This window comes from Mesoplodon mirus (assembly GCF_964341445.2).
Source record: "Mesoplodon mirus genome assembly, chromosome: 5".
In the NCBI taxonomy this organism is placed as follows: Eukaryota; Metazoa; Chordata; class Mammalia; order Artiodactyla; family Ziphiidae; genus Mesoplodon; species Mesoplodon mirus.
Window position 1 is genome coordinate 119,005,356 of NC_138980.1, and position 14,339 is coordinate 119,019,694.

A 14,339-nucleotide genomic window follows, 5' to 3' on the forward strand; every position below is an offset into this window, starting at 1 on the left:
GCCACCATCACCCTGATACCAAAACCAGAGACAGATACTACAAGAAAAGAAAATTACAGACCAATATCACTGATGAATACAGATGCAAAAATCCTCAACAAAATACTAGCAAACAGAATCCAACAACACATTAAAAGGATCATACACCATGATAAAGTGGGATGTATCCCAGGGATGCAAGGATTCTTCAATATATGCAAATCAATCAATGTGATACACCATATTAACAAACTGAAGAAGAAAAACCATATGATCATCTCAATAGATGCAGAAAAAGCTTTTGACAAAATTCAACACCCATTTATGATAAAAAATCTCCAGAACGTGGGCATAGAAGGAACTTACCTCAACATAATAAAGGCCATATACAACAAACCCACAGCAAACATCATTCTCAATGGTGAAAAACTGAAAGTATTTCCTCTAAGATCAGGAACAAGACAAGGATGTCCACTCTCCCCACTATTATTCAACATAGTTTTGGAAGTCCTAGCCATGGCAATCAGAGAAGAAAAAGAAATAAAAGGAGTACAAATTGGAAAATAAGAAGCAAAACTGTCACTGTTTGCAGATGACATGATACTATACATAGAGAATCCTAAAGATGTCACCAGAAAACTACTAGAGCTAAGCAATGAATTTGGTAAAGTTGTAGGATACAAAATTAATGCACAGAAATCTCTTGCATTCCTATACACTAACAACGAAAGATCAGAAAGAGAAATTAAGGAAACAATCCCATTCACCACTGCAACAAAAACGAATAAAATACCTTGGAATAAACCTACCTCAGGAGGTAAAACAACTGTACTCAGAAAATGATAAGACACTGATGAAAGAAATCAAAGATTACACAAACAGATGGAGAGATATACCCTGTTCTTGGATTGGAAAAATCAATATTGTAAAAATGACTATACTACCCAAAGCAATCTACAGATTCAATGCAATCTCTATCAAATTACCAGTGGCATCTTTTACAGAATGAGAACAAAAAATCTTAAAATTTGCATGGAGACACAAAAGACCCTGAATAGCCAAAGGAGTCTTGAGGGGAAAAAAATGGAGCTGGAGGAATCAGACTCCCTGACTTCAGACTATACTAGAAAGCTATAGTAATCAAGAAAATATGGTACTGGCACAAAAACAGAAATATAGATCAATGGAACAGGATAGAAAGCCCAGAGATAAACCCACGCACCTATGGTCAACTAATCTATGACAAAGGAGGCAAGGATACACAATGGAGAAAAGACAGTCTCTTCAATAAGTGGTGCTTGGAAAACTGGACAGCTACACGTAAAAGAATGAAATTAGAACACTCCCTAACACCATACACAGAAATAAACTCAAAATGGATTTGAGACCTAAATGTAAGACCAGACACTATAAAATTCTTAGAGGAAAATATAGGAAAAACACTCCTTGACATAAATCACCAAGATCTTTTTTGATTTACCTCCTAGAGTAATGGAAATAAAAAGAAAAATAAACAAATGGGACCTAATGAAACTTAAAAGCTTTTGCAAAGCAAACTACAAACAAGACAAAAAGACAACCCTCAGAATGGGAGAAAATTTTGCAAACAAAACAACAGACAAAGGATTAATCTCCAAAATACATAAACAGCTCATGCAGCTCAATATTAAAAAAACAACCCAATCAAAAACTGGGCAGAAGACCTATATAGACATTTCTCCAAAGAAGACACACAGATGGCCAAGAAGCACAGGAAAAGCTGCTCAACATCATTAATTATTAGAGAAATGCAAATCAAAACTACAATGAGTTATCACCTCACACAAGTTAGAATGGTCATCATCAGAAAATCTACAAACAACAAATGCTGGAGAGGGTGTGGAGAAAACGGAACCCTCCTACACTGTTCGTGGGAATGTAAATTGATATAGGCACTATGGAGAACAGTATGGAGGTTCCTTAAAAATACTAAAAATAGAATTACCATATGACCCAGCAATCCCACTACTGGGCATATACCCATAGAAAACCATGATTCAAAAAGACACATGCGGGCTTCCCTGGTGGCACAGTGGTTGAGAGTGCACCCGCAGATGCAGGGGATGCAGGTTCGTGCCTGGGTCCGGGAAGATCCCACATGCCGCGGAGTGGCTGGGCCTGTGAGCCATGGCCGCTGAGCCTGCGCGTCTGGAGCCTGTGCTCCACAACGGGAGAAGCCACAGCAGTGAGAGGCCCGCATACAGCAAAAAAAAAAAAAAAAACAAAAGACACATGCACCCCAATGTTCACTGCAGCACTATTTACAATAGCCAGGTCATGGAAGCAACTTAAATGCCCATCAACAGACGAATGGATAAAGATGTGGTACATATATACAATGGAATAATACTCAGCCATAAAAAGGAACGAAATTGGGTCATTTGTAGAGATGTGGATGGATCTAGAGACTGTCATACAGAGTGAAGTAAGTCAGAAAGAGAAAAAAATATATCGTATATTAATGCATATATATGGAACCTAGAAAAATGGTACAAATGAACTGGTTTGCAGGGCAGAAATGAAGACACAGATGTAGAGAACAAATGTATGGACTCCAAGGGGGGAAAGTGGTGGGGGTGGGGGTGGGAAGAATCCAGAGATTGGGATTGACATATATACACTAATATGTATAAAATAGATAACTAATAAGAACTTGCTGTATGGCAAATAAATAAAATTCAAAAATTCAAAAAAAAAAAAAAGGAAGCCGATTAAGTTATAGGTTCTCACTACACCTAATACTCTCCCTGCTTTTTGCAAAGTGATATTACTCAGGTACCAAGAGCCTAGAGAAGAAAGAAGATTCGGGAGAATATGGAGCATGTCTCTGCCTCTATATAAGACTTCTTGGTTTCACAGCCAAACGCTAAGTTGCTTTAAAACCCCCTGAGATTTTATTAGGTAATTCAAATAATTTTAGTGCCACATCTCTATATGTGGTTTCTGATGAGTTCTATGAGTAAGTAAACACACACTTCTGTCATACAGTAGTTAAAGAAATATAGTTTGTGTAATAAATATTATATCTAGTGCAATAACCCACAATTTTGTTAGAACTGAAAATCCTAATCAGACCTGACTAGTTTTCAGAATATCCTATACTATCTCCTATCAAACACCACAGTACTCTGTGGCATATATTTACACTCTAAATTAGACAAAATTAAAATTTATTTTGCCTTTGAATATTTTCATAATACCTCAAGAAAAACACAAAAATGGTATTGTGGGATTGGGGTCTGCTGTATTAATAGTTATTTACTTTAAAAATCCACTTATCTATCAGCATTAGATTCATTAAATCAATAAATAAATACTGACTGACTATTACAGGTACTTTTATTTGCATCTACACACATTAAATATAACAGACTTTCTGGTATGTTAGCATTGCTTTAATAATTACAGTTTCAAATACTAGTGGTAATCATGCTTATTACTCATCATTTACATTTATCAACATGTGCATACGTCAGTCTAAAAATAGCAGTTGCTTTACAGAGAAACTGTTAACACTGAGAACAGTAGCTTGTCATTTATCCATTATATACTAAAGAAAACCCCACAATATTCTGACATATGAGTCTATTTCAGACATACAAAATAGAACTCATCCTAGAAGCCACTTAATAACATCCTTAGGGCAAATGTGTATATTTGAAGACCTGGTTACATCAGAAGATCATCAATCTCTGAATATGTTCTTTTGGCAATTGAGATCATCTCCTGTTACTGATTCTCAGCTTTACGCTTCAGGGAATTTATGATAGGTTGGTTTTTGTTCAGGGCTCCCTATAATATTCTACCTGCCCTGGACTAAGGAGAGTCCCAGTTAGTGGACTACAAGGCCCTAGGACAAAAATCCTTTTTTCCAGTAGCATACTATTACTATTTTTATGAATCTATCATTTTCATAGTTTTAAAAAATTTAATCTGAAGGTGTAACCTCAGGCTTTAAAGTAATGAAGATAGTAAATGAATAAATAAAATATTCTCAATACCCATCTCTGATACCTCATCAAAAGGAAGAAATGGAACTTCAGACAGAAGAATCCAAACTTCAATAATATAAAAAAAATAACTGACCAACCTAAAATAAATATTTATGGGTATCTAAATTGAATGAATCAAAGGGCAAAATCTGGGCCATCTCTATTCTATGAAAATGATTCAGAAGTTCATAAATGAAGAAGTTAGAGATAAAAATAAAATGCAAAGCAATGTCAGACAAAAGCTAGTTCTACAGGAAGGACTTTCAGGCATTTCCCTTTTCTAAGCATTCATTAATAATTTTTACTACTTATTATTAACAATCAACATCCATGCTGAATATTCATCTCATTGTTTCCTTTTATTTAGAGTGGTTTAATGTTAAACATGATAAAAAAAACTTACACCTTGTTTTTTCATTCTAGTCATTGTAGTCTTTATTGGCCAGTGAGTTAATTTAGAACCTTACAAAATATATTTTTTACATTTACTTATTTATTTATTTTTGGCTGCGTTGGGTCTTTGTTGCTGCACGCAGGCTTTTCTCCAGTTGTGGCGAGTGGGGGCTACTCTTCATTGAGGTACGCAGGCTTCTCATTGTGGTGGCTTTTCTTGTTGTGAAGCACGGGCTCTAGGCATGCGGGCTCAGTAGTTGTGGCTCGCAGGCTCTAGAGCGCAGGCTCAGTAGCTGTGGCACATGGGCTTAGCTGCTCTGTGGCATGTGGGATCTTCCCGGAACAGGGCTTGAAACCGTGTCCCCTGCATTGGCAGGTGGGTTCTCAACCACTGCGCCACCAGGGAAGCCCACAAAATATTTTTAAAGTTTCGTAGTTATTTTGCAATAATATTCACATGAGTTTTAAAGGTTAATAATGACTAATTTTCCTCAAAAAATTGTCTAACATGAATATAGAGCCTTTGCTCCCACTTCCATTCTCAAACTATTGTTTTATTTATGTAAATAAGGCTTTGATAAGACTTTCCACAATAAGCTCATATTTGTTAAAGCATTTAACATGTTAAATCATGTTTTTCACTAGTGTTAAATGATATCTTAATTTCTCTAAGAAAAGTCTTCAGTTAAATCCAAAAAGTCCTAAGTTGATAAAGTGAAGTATTAGCACCAACATCCATTTACAGAAATTAGTGTTACGGACTTCCCTGGTGTCGCAGTGATTAAGAATCCGCCTGCCAATGCAGGAGACACGGGTTTGAGCCGTGGTCGGGGAAGATCCCACATGCCGCAGAGCAACGAAGCCCGTGTGCCACAACTACTGAGCCTGCACTCTAGCGTCCACGAGCCACAACTACTGAGCCTGTATGCCACAACTACTGAAGCCCGTGCGCCTAGAGCCTGTACTCCGCAACAAGAGAAGCCATTGCAGTGAGAAGCCCGTGCACCACAACAAAGAATAGCCCCTGCTCGCCACAATTAGAGAAAGCCCGTGTGCAGCAATGAAGACCCAACACAGCCATGAATAAATAAATAAAAATTAAAAAAAAAAGAAATTAGTGTTCCATATAATAAGATATTCAAGAACCAGTGTTAATTATGTTGGCTCCTGTTGAAAATATTCACTTACATTTATAAGGTTTTAAATTGAGGCAATGAATTTCTCTTGGTCACTGGTAAAGAAAAGATCTTGTTCAAAAATTGCCACAGTCTTGTTATTTCACAAACTCAGAAATGTCACAAGCAAATCATATAAACTACTCTCAACAATAAATGTCTTATCTAATGATTAACCTATAAGAACTCCTGTTCCCCAAAACCAGAACTAAGTTACCCCAATATTTAGTAGATTTCTGAATATCATCTCTCTTTTAAGTATCATTTTAAATTATATTTTAAAAATTCAAAAAAGACATAGTTTATGATTTTCACAAATTACTTCACTTATATATTCCATTATATTTCACTTTGATTTTTAAAATGCTGTTTATTAAAGGATTAAACTCACAGGCATAAAAATCATGAATCCAGCTACCCTTCTACAGTCAAGACTGCCAGTTCTGGTTAGAACAAAGAAGTGAGTTGACTTCCCACTTCATAAATGGCCAATTTTTTAAAAAAATCTATTTAAAGCAACTATTAGTAGAGGCATTTTTTCAAATAAATAGGAAATGTGATATACAGATATGGATCAGGCTTTAAATTCTAAAGAGAATTCAGAGGTCCCCTGGCTCAGTCTTCTACACAATGCAGGACTCCTTTCTATAATATTAGAGGCTAGGTTATAAACTGGTGGCCTAAGGACCATTTGAAGCCCATACACATAGTTTATTTGGCCTGCACAGTTTGTTTGTTTTTCAATTAAACCCACCTGGAGCTGCATTTCTACTGCCCCTTTGGATGAGCCATTCCCTCTCCACTTCTCCACAGCTCCCACCACTTCCCATCACCCCACTTCACTCACTCATCATCTGCCTGGTGCTTTAAGCATCTGAACATTTCCGTCAGTGACTACTGTTCTGGAGAAAGGGTCATCTACTCTGTGGCTGAACATCTCCATGAAAGGGAAGGGAACTCACAACTTTGCAAGTTGACCAATTTCACTGTAGGCAACTCTAAACAGTAGAGAGACTTGTCTAGAATAATTTCCAGACACAAACTAATTCTATCCTCAGAAACAAAATGAGTCTACTCTGTCTTCCACAGGAAAGCCTTCTAGATATCTTAAGACAACTAACCTTCCTAGGTCTTCAGAGCTCCCAAATAGTCCTCATAGTAATATATTTTCAAGCCCACCCATGGCATACTTCTTTGAATGGATAAACCCTACTTATGATTTATTTTCAACTATTATTTATGGATTCATTCATTATGCATTCTAGCTATCAATGTTGCTCTTCACATGTAATAATGTAATATTTCCTTTAGATCAGTGATTTTTAAACTTTCTGGTCTCAATACTCCTTTATACTTTTAAAATTCATTGAGGATTCCAATGAACTTTTGTTTGAGAGTTATGTTTATGGATATTTACTCTATTAGAAATTAAAATTGAATTTTTAAAAAAATTTGTTAATTCACTTTAAAAATACATAGTAATATAACAGCAAATTTCTATGAAAAATAAATGTTTTCCAAAATAACATAAATGAGTAAGTAAAGCAGTATTGTTTTACATTTTGCAAATATTTTTAATGTCTGACTCAATTAAAGACAGCTGGATTCCTATAACTATTTCTGCATTCATTCTGTTACAATATCACACATAGGTAGCCTCTGGAAAACTCGGGGAGAATGGAAGTAAAAAATGTAAATAATACTTTAATATTGTTAAATAGTTTTGACCTTGTGGACCCCTTGAAAGGGTCTCTTTCAGGGACCCTCCAGGGGTCCCCAGACAATATTTGGAATCCATTTATAAATGCTTTCATTAGTGTAGCTTAGGTTCCAGTTATTTTCTCTAGCATCAATGGCATTCTTTTCACTTATTTGAGCTTATGGTCAACTAAAATCACTCGCTCTTTCTCAAACAAATTGCTGTCATGTCAATGCAGACCTTATACATAAATTTCCCTACAGATGCCATTTTGTTGGCTTCAGGTTACCCTTTGGTAGTAGATGCTGTTGGTGCCCTACCCAGGTCCCCTTAAGGCCAGTGTAAGTGCTGGCTGATAACACACAGCAGCCCCCTTCTCTGAAGAATTTCTCAGTAATACTGGAGCCATCTTGCTTGGGAAGCTATGTCTATCTCTACGTCAGCCAATGACTGACTGACAAACCAATAACTTACAGAGTACAAAAGGTCAGCCTCAAGGACACAAAGTAGGATTAATTCTGGGTATCTGTGCTCCAGAGCTTCAAGGAGATCAGACTAAAGTTAGTCTCTAGTGAGACCACAATCTTCCTTAGCTTTTATCCCTTGTTCTGTCCTGCTTCTGGCACTATTTTTCTTCTAAGAACACATCCCTAATAAGTCACTTTAATAGGAATCTCCATATCAGGCCCAACCTAAGACATTTTTTATCTCATCAAGATTATTGCAATATCAACTCTACCATACATCATATTAGCTAACCATCTCAGCTGTACTCCATCTCAAATATGCTAAGAATTGTATTATAATGTACTGCAGTGGTTCTCAAAGTGTGGTGGTCCCTGTACCAGCAGCATCAACATAACATGGGAACTTAGAATTGCAGATTCTCAGGCCCCAGTCCAAACCTACTGAATCACAAACTCCATCACAGAGATGTGCTGTAAGTAACTAATCCACTACTGTTGAACATTTTAGTTTCTATTTTTCCTATTATAAATACCGGTAAAATGAATATACTTGCATGTAAAACTTTGTGTACATTTCTGATTATTTTATAAGTATTTGTCTGCAATTTACTTTGATATAAAAGTACTGCATCAAAAAAGAAGATGTATTGATACATGAATCAGGGATGGATATGTAATACAGCAAGCACAGCAAAATGTTAATGGTAGAATCCAGGAGATGAGTACGTGGATGTTCATTGCAAAATTCTTTCAACTTTTTCATATGTGTTTGAAATTTGTTGGGAAATGTTGAAAATAAAAAATGTTGAAAAAATATATTTTATGAAGCTAAATTCCTAGAATTGGAATAGACTGTTCATAGTATGTGCACATCTTCAAACTTTGTAAAGTTAAAACATCAACCAGAAAGTGTCAGTTCCCTCACACTGTCAACACCACTTTTAAGTGCTTTTCAAATGTCTGACAACTTGTTAGGCAAAAACTAGTGATTTATCTTTTAAATCATCATCTCCATGTGCATTTTTTAAAGCTAATATATAATGAACTGAAAAGCTTCCCAACATGCTTGGCTTCAGATAGGATGTTGGTTATTTGAACCAGGAAACAGTAATCAAGATTTGAACACCTACTCGGGGGCACTTACCTTATTACCAAGCACACTATCCTCAAGAATAACTTGCAAACTAAACTGTACAGGCGAGAGTAACTTCCAGGCCAGCATCATACACAGGCAGAGGGGGTTAGTGCTGGACTGCTCAAGGGGACTGATTTAACAGGTCCTAAGAAAGGACTCTTCCTTCACAAAAAAGTCTCCTTTCCCATTTTACCAGGATACTCAGAATTCTAAGCATTAGAGTTCTTTCTTTATGTTGAAGCAATTAGATTCCCACCGATTCAATTTTTTTTTTTTTTTTTTTTTTTTTGCGGTACGCGGGCGACTCACTGTTGTGGCCTCTCCCGTTGCGGAGCACAGGCTCTGGACGCGCAGGCTCAGCGGCCATGGCTCACGGGTCCAGCTGCTCCGCGGCATGTGGGATCTTCCCGGACCGGGGCACGAACCCGTGTCCCCTGCATCGGCAGGCGGACTCTCAACCACTGCGCCACCAGGGAAGCCCCTCAATTTTAAAATTCAAGTATTTTACTTCAATATGGGTTCCACATAATTATGGTGCATCCGTAGGATGGAATGCAATGGAGCTATTAAAAAAGAACTATGGATATCTACATTTACTGACATGAAAAGATATTCATGCTATGCTTGTTCATTGCAGAACACAAGTATGTATGTGTGTGTATGACAGAAATATGTATAAGGATACTTACTAAAATAATAATAGTGGTTACCTCCAGTTGAAGGACATATGGGAGTTTCTTTACTCTTTTAATATATTTCTCTATTGTTTATTTTTACGATAGATATATAAACAATTTTATTAACAATATAAAGTACAATAAGGCTATTTGCATTTTGATAAAAAGAAAATTGAAAATATCCCAGAAAACCATTAAGCCATTATTAGCACCTTATTAAATTTTAATTTAGCAAGATTTTCAAGTCAAGGTTAAAGTTGCCTAAGGAATGAGACCCAGATCCAGCATATTTTAAAGGACATAGGAGAAAAATTAAAGGCAGACTAGGTAAAGAGATCTCCATCCATGTATTAAGCAACTGAGGTATAGGCCTGTATTATCCTGGGGGGATTTCACTGGGAAAAAATCAACAGGCAACTGAAGGCATCTGTGGTCTTTAGATGCAAGAGAAACCAAAAGGGTGAAGGCTTACTACAATCTGTATAGACCCGGAGTGAATCTTAACTTTACCACAGTTCCTACTCTCAATATTATAGAAAATAACCTCCTACAAATGATGTTCACTTCTCCCACTACAGCACGTCCAGTATCTGATGGCAGTTAATTTTTAAAATATATTATTTATCAGATTTAAGTTTTTACTTTATACTTTACAAACACTGAAAAGGAAAACATGACATGTTAAATCACTCACCTCCATGGGAAGACATGTTTGTACATGGGCAGATGTTTCTCGATGTGACACTGCAGTCCCATTTTTAATTTGAAACTGTGTTTTGCACATGTAGCCATCAGAACAGTCCTGTGTTCCATCACCAAACAATACATAAGAAAATGTCAATTATTGTAAGAACTCATCATTCTAAGATCTACAGCATCTCGTAAGTTCCAAACCGAGCAATAAAAAACTAAGTATATTAAATGAGATAATATGGATAAAGAAACTCATCCAATACCCCTGTACATAGTAGGTACTCAATAAATAGAAATTTTAATCCCCTACTTTTCACACCTATTAATGATGTTTCCTCTTCTCTTAGATTAAATCCCTTTTATGCCCCAAGCATTTCAAAGCATAGAATTCATAGAACACAATGGATTGGCAGCTGTTTAAAAATATCTAAACTTATAGAAATATCTTGTCACATAATTAATACTGATGTTCATGGCATATACAGAAATAGAAATTTTAGGAGGACATGCATCTTGAAGCTAGAAGGGACCCTCTATTTCAATTTCTTGTTCATGGGAAGATCTCCATTAAAAGGTCCCAGAGAGGTAATCATTCAGCACCTTCCTAAGCACTTCCAGAAACCTGCACTTCACTCCCTTACATGACTACCACCTCCATTTTGGCATATGACACATTGTTCATTGAGAAAGTTTAGTTCCACATTGCACTAAAATATTCCCCTTTAACCTTAATTCACTGGTTCTAGTTCTGCCCTCTGGAGTCTAAACTCTTTTCCACAGAGCCATTATTCAAAGAGTTGAAGACAATTACCACCATTTTCAAATGTTTGTTGTAAGATTTGATTTCCAAGCCCTTCACCAGTTGCATTTCTCTTCTGTTTTTTATATTTGCTGTTAAATACACTAATGGATGATGTTCATCTAATTGTGTTAAGTTTCATTTTTTTTAAGGCAAAACTTGTTTGAACTTAATGAAGTCGTGTAAAAATGTAATAACTTGCCATGCACAAACATACTCACATATCAATGAATATTATTAATTCTCCACTAAAATGTCACACTAACATTCATATTTTAACAGAATTAAAATAATTATAATTAAGAAAAACATGGTTACTTAATCTGACGTAGTAAAAAAAAAAATAGCATCCAAACTAAAAAATTCATAATTCACTTAAATACTTTTACTAAGTTTCAAATATCCAGTTTTTAACTATAAAATAAGACAATTTTAGAGTGTTTGTGAGCTATTTAATATTGAGATTTTTTAAAATTTGTGTCATGACAACTATGTAAGAGCATTTGATATTAGGTAACTATCCTGGGTTGAATTGTATCCTCCCAAATTTCATGTCCACCAGGAACTTTGTTGGTGACCTTATTTGGAAATAGGGTCTGTGCAGATGTAATCAAGTTAAGATGAGATCATACTGGAATAGACTAGACCCTAAATCCAATATGACTGGTGTAGTTATAAGAAGAGGGAAATTTGGCTACAGAGACAGACACATGGGAGAAAGTCATGGGAAGAAAGAGGCAAAGATTGGAGTGGTGCATCTACAAGCCAAAGAATGCCAAGGATTGCCATCAACTACCCAGAAGCTAGAAAAGGCACAGGAAGATTCTTCTCTAGAGACTTTGGAGGGAGCATGGCCCTGCTGACACCCTGATTTCCAACTTCCAACTTCCAGAACTGTGAGAGAATACATTTCTGTGCTTTAGGCCACCCAGTTTGTGGTACATTGTTATGGCAGCCCTAGGAAACTAACACAGAAACTATATTTTCTGAGAAATCTGGTGGCACCTTTATAATACCTCCCAGTTAGTTAGGCTGTCATCCCGCCAGGACTCACACAGGGGCTGCCCTGCTGTTTGGTCATGATCAACACTAGTTCTGATTGACTGCAGCCAACTCATTCAGACTGGTTGATACCACTACCATAGGTTGTTAAATATTTTGAATATCCTTCCTGCCTGTAAAGTAAGCTATTAGGCATCGAACACTATCATCTTTTATTATTTCACTAAGGTTCTACATTTTGTAGATGGAATTATTGTTTTAAATTCTAGTGAAAGCTATTCTCTTTTCTACTAGATTTGAACCAGAAAGATAAAACCCTGGTAGTGTCGGCAGCTATCGTGTGATTAAACGGAGCCTGAGAATAAAGCCAATGCAGAGGAAAGCAAGGCCATAATATGCAGAGACCAGATCCTGATTACACTATTTATACCAACCATACCTGAAGCTAGCTCTACCCTCAAATTTTTCAATTACATGGACCCCAAAAGTCCCTTCTTTGCTTCACCCAACTTAAGTTGGATTTTCTGTCACTTGTAACCAAAATAATCTTTTTATAAAGTGACCTATATTGCATTTACTAGTTTAAAACGAGACTTTCTACTGTATTGTATTATCACTCTCATTATGATAATCAATACCTGATTATATAAAAGATTTACCAAATACAATAAAACCATAATTGTATGTGTTTCTGAGAAAAAGTACTCACAGTCTGCAATTTAAAAATAATCTAGCAACTTTGTAGCCAGCAACTTTGCTAAGTTTGTTTATAGACTATTTTTTATTTTATAATTATAATATTTGTATCATCTATTAATAAAGATGGTTTCACTTCTTTTCCAAAAAAAAATTTTTTTAATAAAAATAATCTAGCAACAGAGAAAAAAAATCATAGGATATTCAGAGAAAAGTCAGAGCTAAACTGTGTGTACTGAGTATAATTCATCGAATGAGGATAAATGTTCTATTTCATATTTCCTATACCTGAGTGCTGGTCATACAACCTCTTCCTAAGGGAAGTTACAATTTAGTAAAACTCTAATTACAGTGCAAAATACACCTCCTTTGACATCAAAGAGGTGAGTCAGAAATTCCTGTATACCTATGTTATAAAATCTAAATAAATTATCTGGTATCTTTTAAGATAGAGACATTATTTTCAGTATTACTTATAATTTAAGCAATTTAAATCTCTGTTTTAGGCAATTTCTGATACTATTTATTAGTGTCTATAGGGAGGTGCAAAAGAGTTTTTGACTCAGCCTATATTTGGTCATGGTGATTTTCTTTTCAGTATCAATCTCTTAATAGTCAAGATTAGCCTTGAAAAATTAAATACAGAAAAAGCAGAGTTTTATAGCCTTTCAAACATTTATTTCCACAGAAGTAGGCCTTTCTCCCACGTCATTTTAATTTAAGGCAGAAAATGTTTTATTCTTCACTGTTGAAGGATGCTTTCTTAGAGACAACAAACATAAAGATATGAAAATTGCCCTCTGAACTGGCACTACAGTCAATCAAGGCCAGTAAACAAAGTTGAATTCAAACCTCCCCCTGAAAATTCCAGTGGACGTTCTGCTCTAGCTTCCCTGCATTCTTTTTGTACTTACAATTTAACATTAACCTCCTTTAATTTTTTAACATTGATTAGTTTTACTTCCTCCAGTTGATCCTAAGATCAGGGCCTAGGCCCCATCCCTAGAGAAAAAAAGGCTGCAAAGGGAAGCCAGGGTCCTTACTGTAGAATCTAGACTGTCCTCCACATAAAAACCTCATCCCCACAGAGTCTAAAAACATCCCAGACCTGCATGGGAGGAGGTGGAACAAAAGGAACCTTACAGCTTACCGAGTTCAACCCTCCTGCTTTAGCGATAAGAAGGTGAAGGACTGAAGCACTTTTAAGAGACTTGTCTTACAGCTAATTAGGGGCAGAGCTAGAAGTAGAAGGCAAGCCTCTTGGCCTGTGTTCTTTCTACTACACTAAGCAAGTTCTGCCAGAGAGCAGGATCATGGCAGAAAGATCTTTACTGATGCTCATGGACTGGTATACGCCAGGCTCTGCACATGGAATAACAAGCTCAAGCCACTCAGAGTGTGGTCTGGGGACCAGCAGCCTCAGGGTCACCTGGGAGCTTGTTAGACATGCAGAATCCCAAGCCCCACTTCAGACCTTCTGAATTGGAATCTGTATTTAACAGGATCCCAGGTGATTTGTGTGCACATTTGGAAGCACTGAGGTAGGGAGCACTGCAGTCCCTGCGGGACAGCAAACTGACTGCATTAAACAGT

The 14,339-nt window shown here is 36.4% G+C and overlaps 1 protein-coding gene across 4 annotated transcripts in view; it reads right to left on the bottom strand.

The window, feature by feature from the left end:
* Positions 1 to 14,339, bottom strand: part of ATG10 (autophagy related 10) — a 234,583-nt gene that overhangs the window by 166,516 nt on the left and 53,728 nt on the right. For 3 of the 4 annotated variants that reach the window (XM_082621252.1, XM_082621251.1, XM_082621253.1), the window contains exon 3: positions 10,251 to 10,358. The exons of the other annotated variant lie outside the window; for it this stretch is intronic. In XM_082621252.1, the coding sequence (XP_082477378.1) occupies positions 10,251 to 10,358 (108 nt within the window). The remainder of the gene's footprint in view (positions 1 to 10,250; positions 10,359 to 14,339) is intronic. 4 annotated transcript variants of the gene reach the window in all.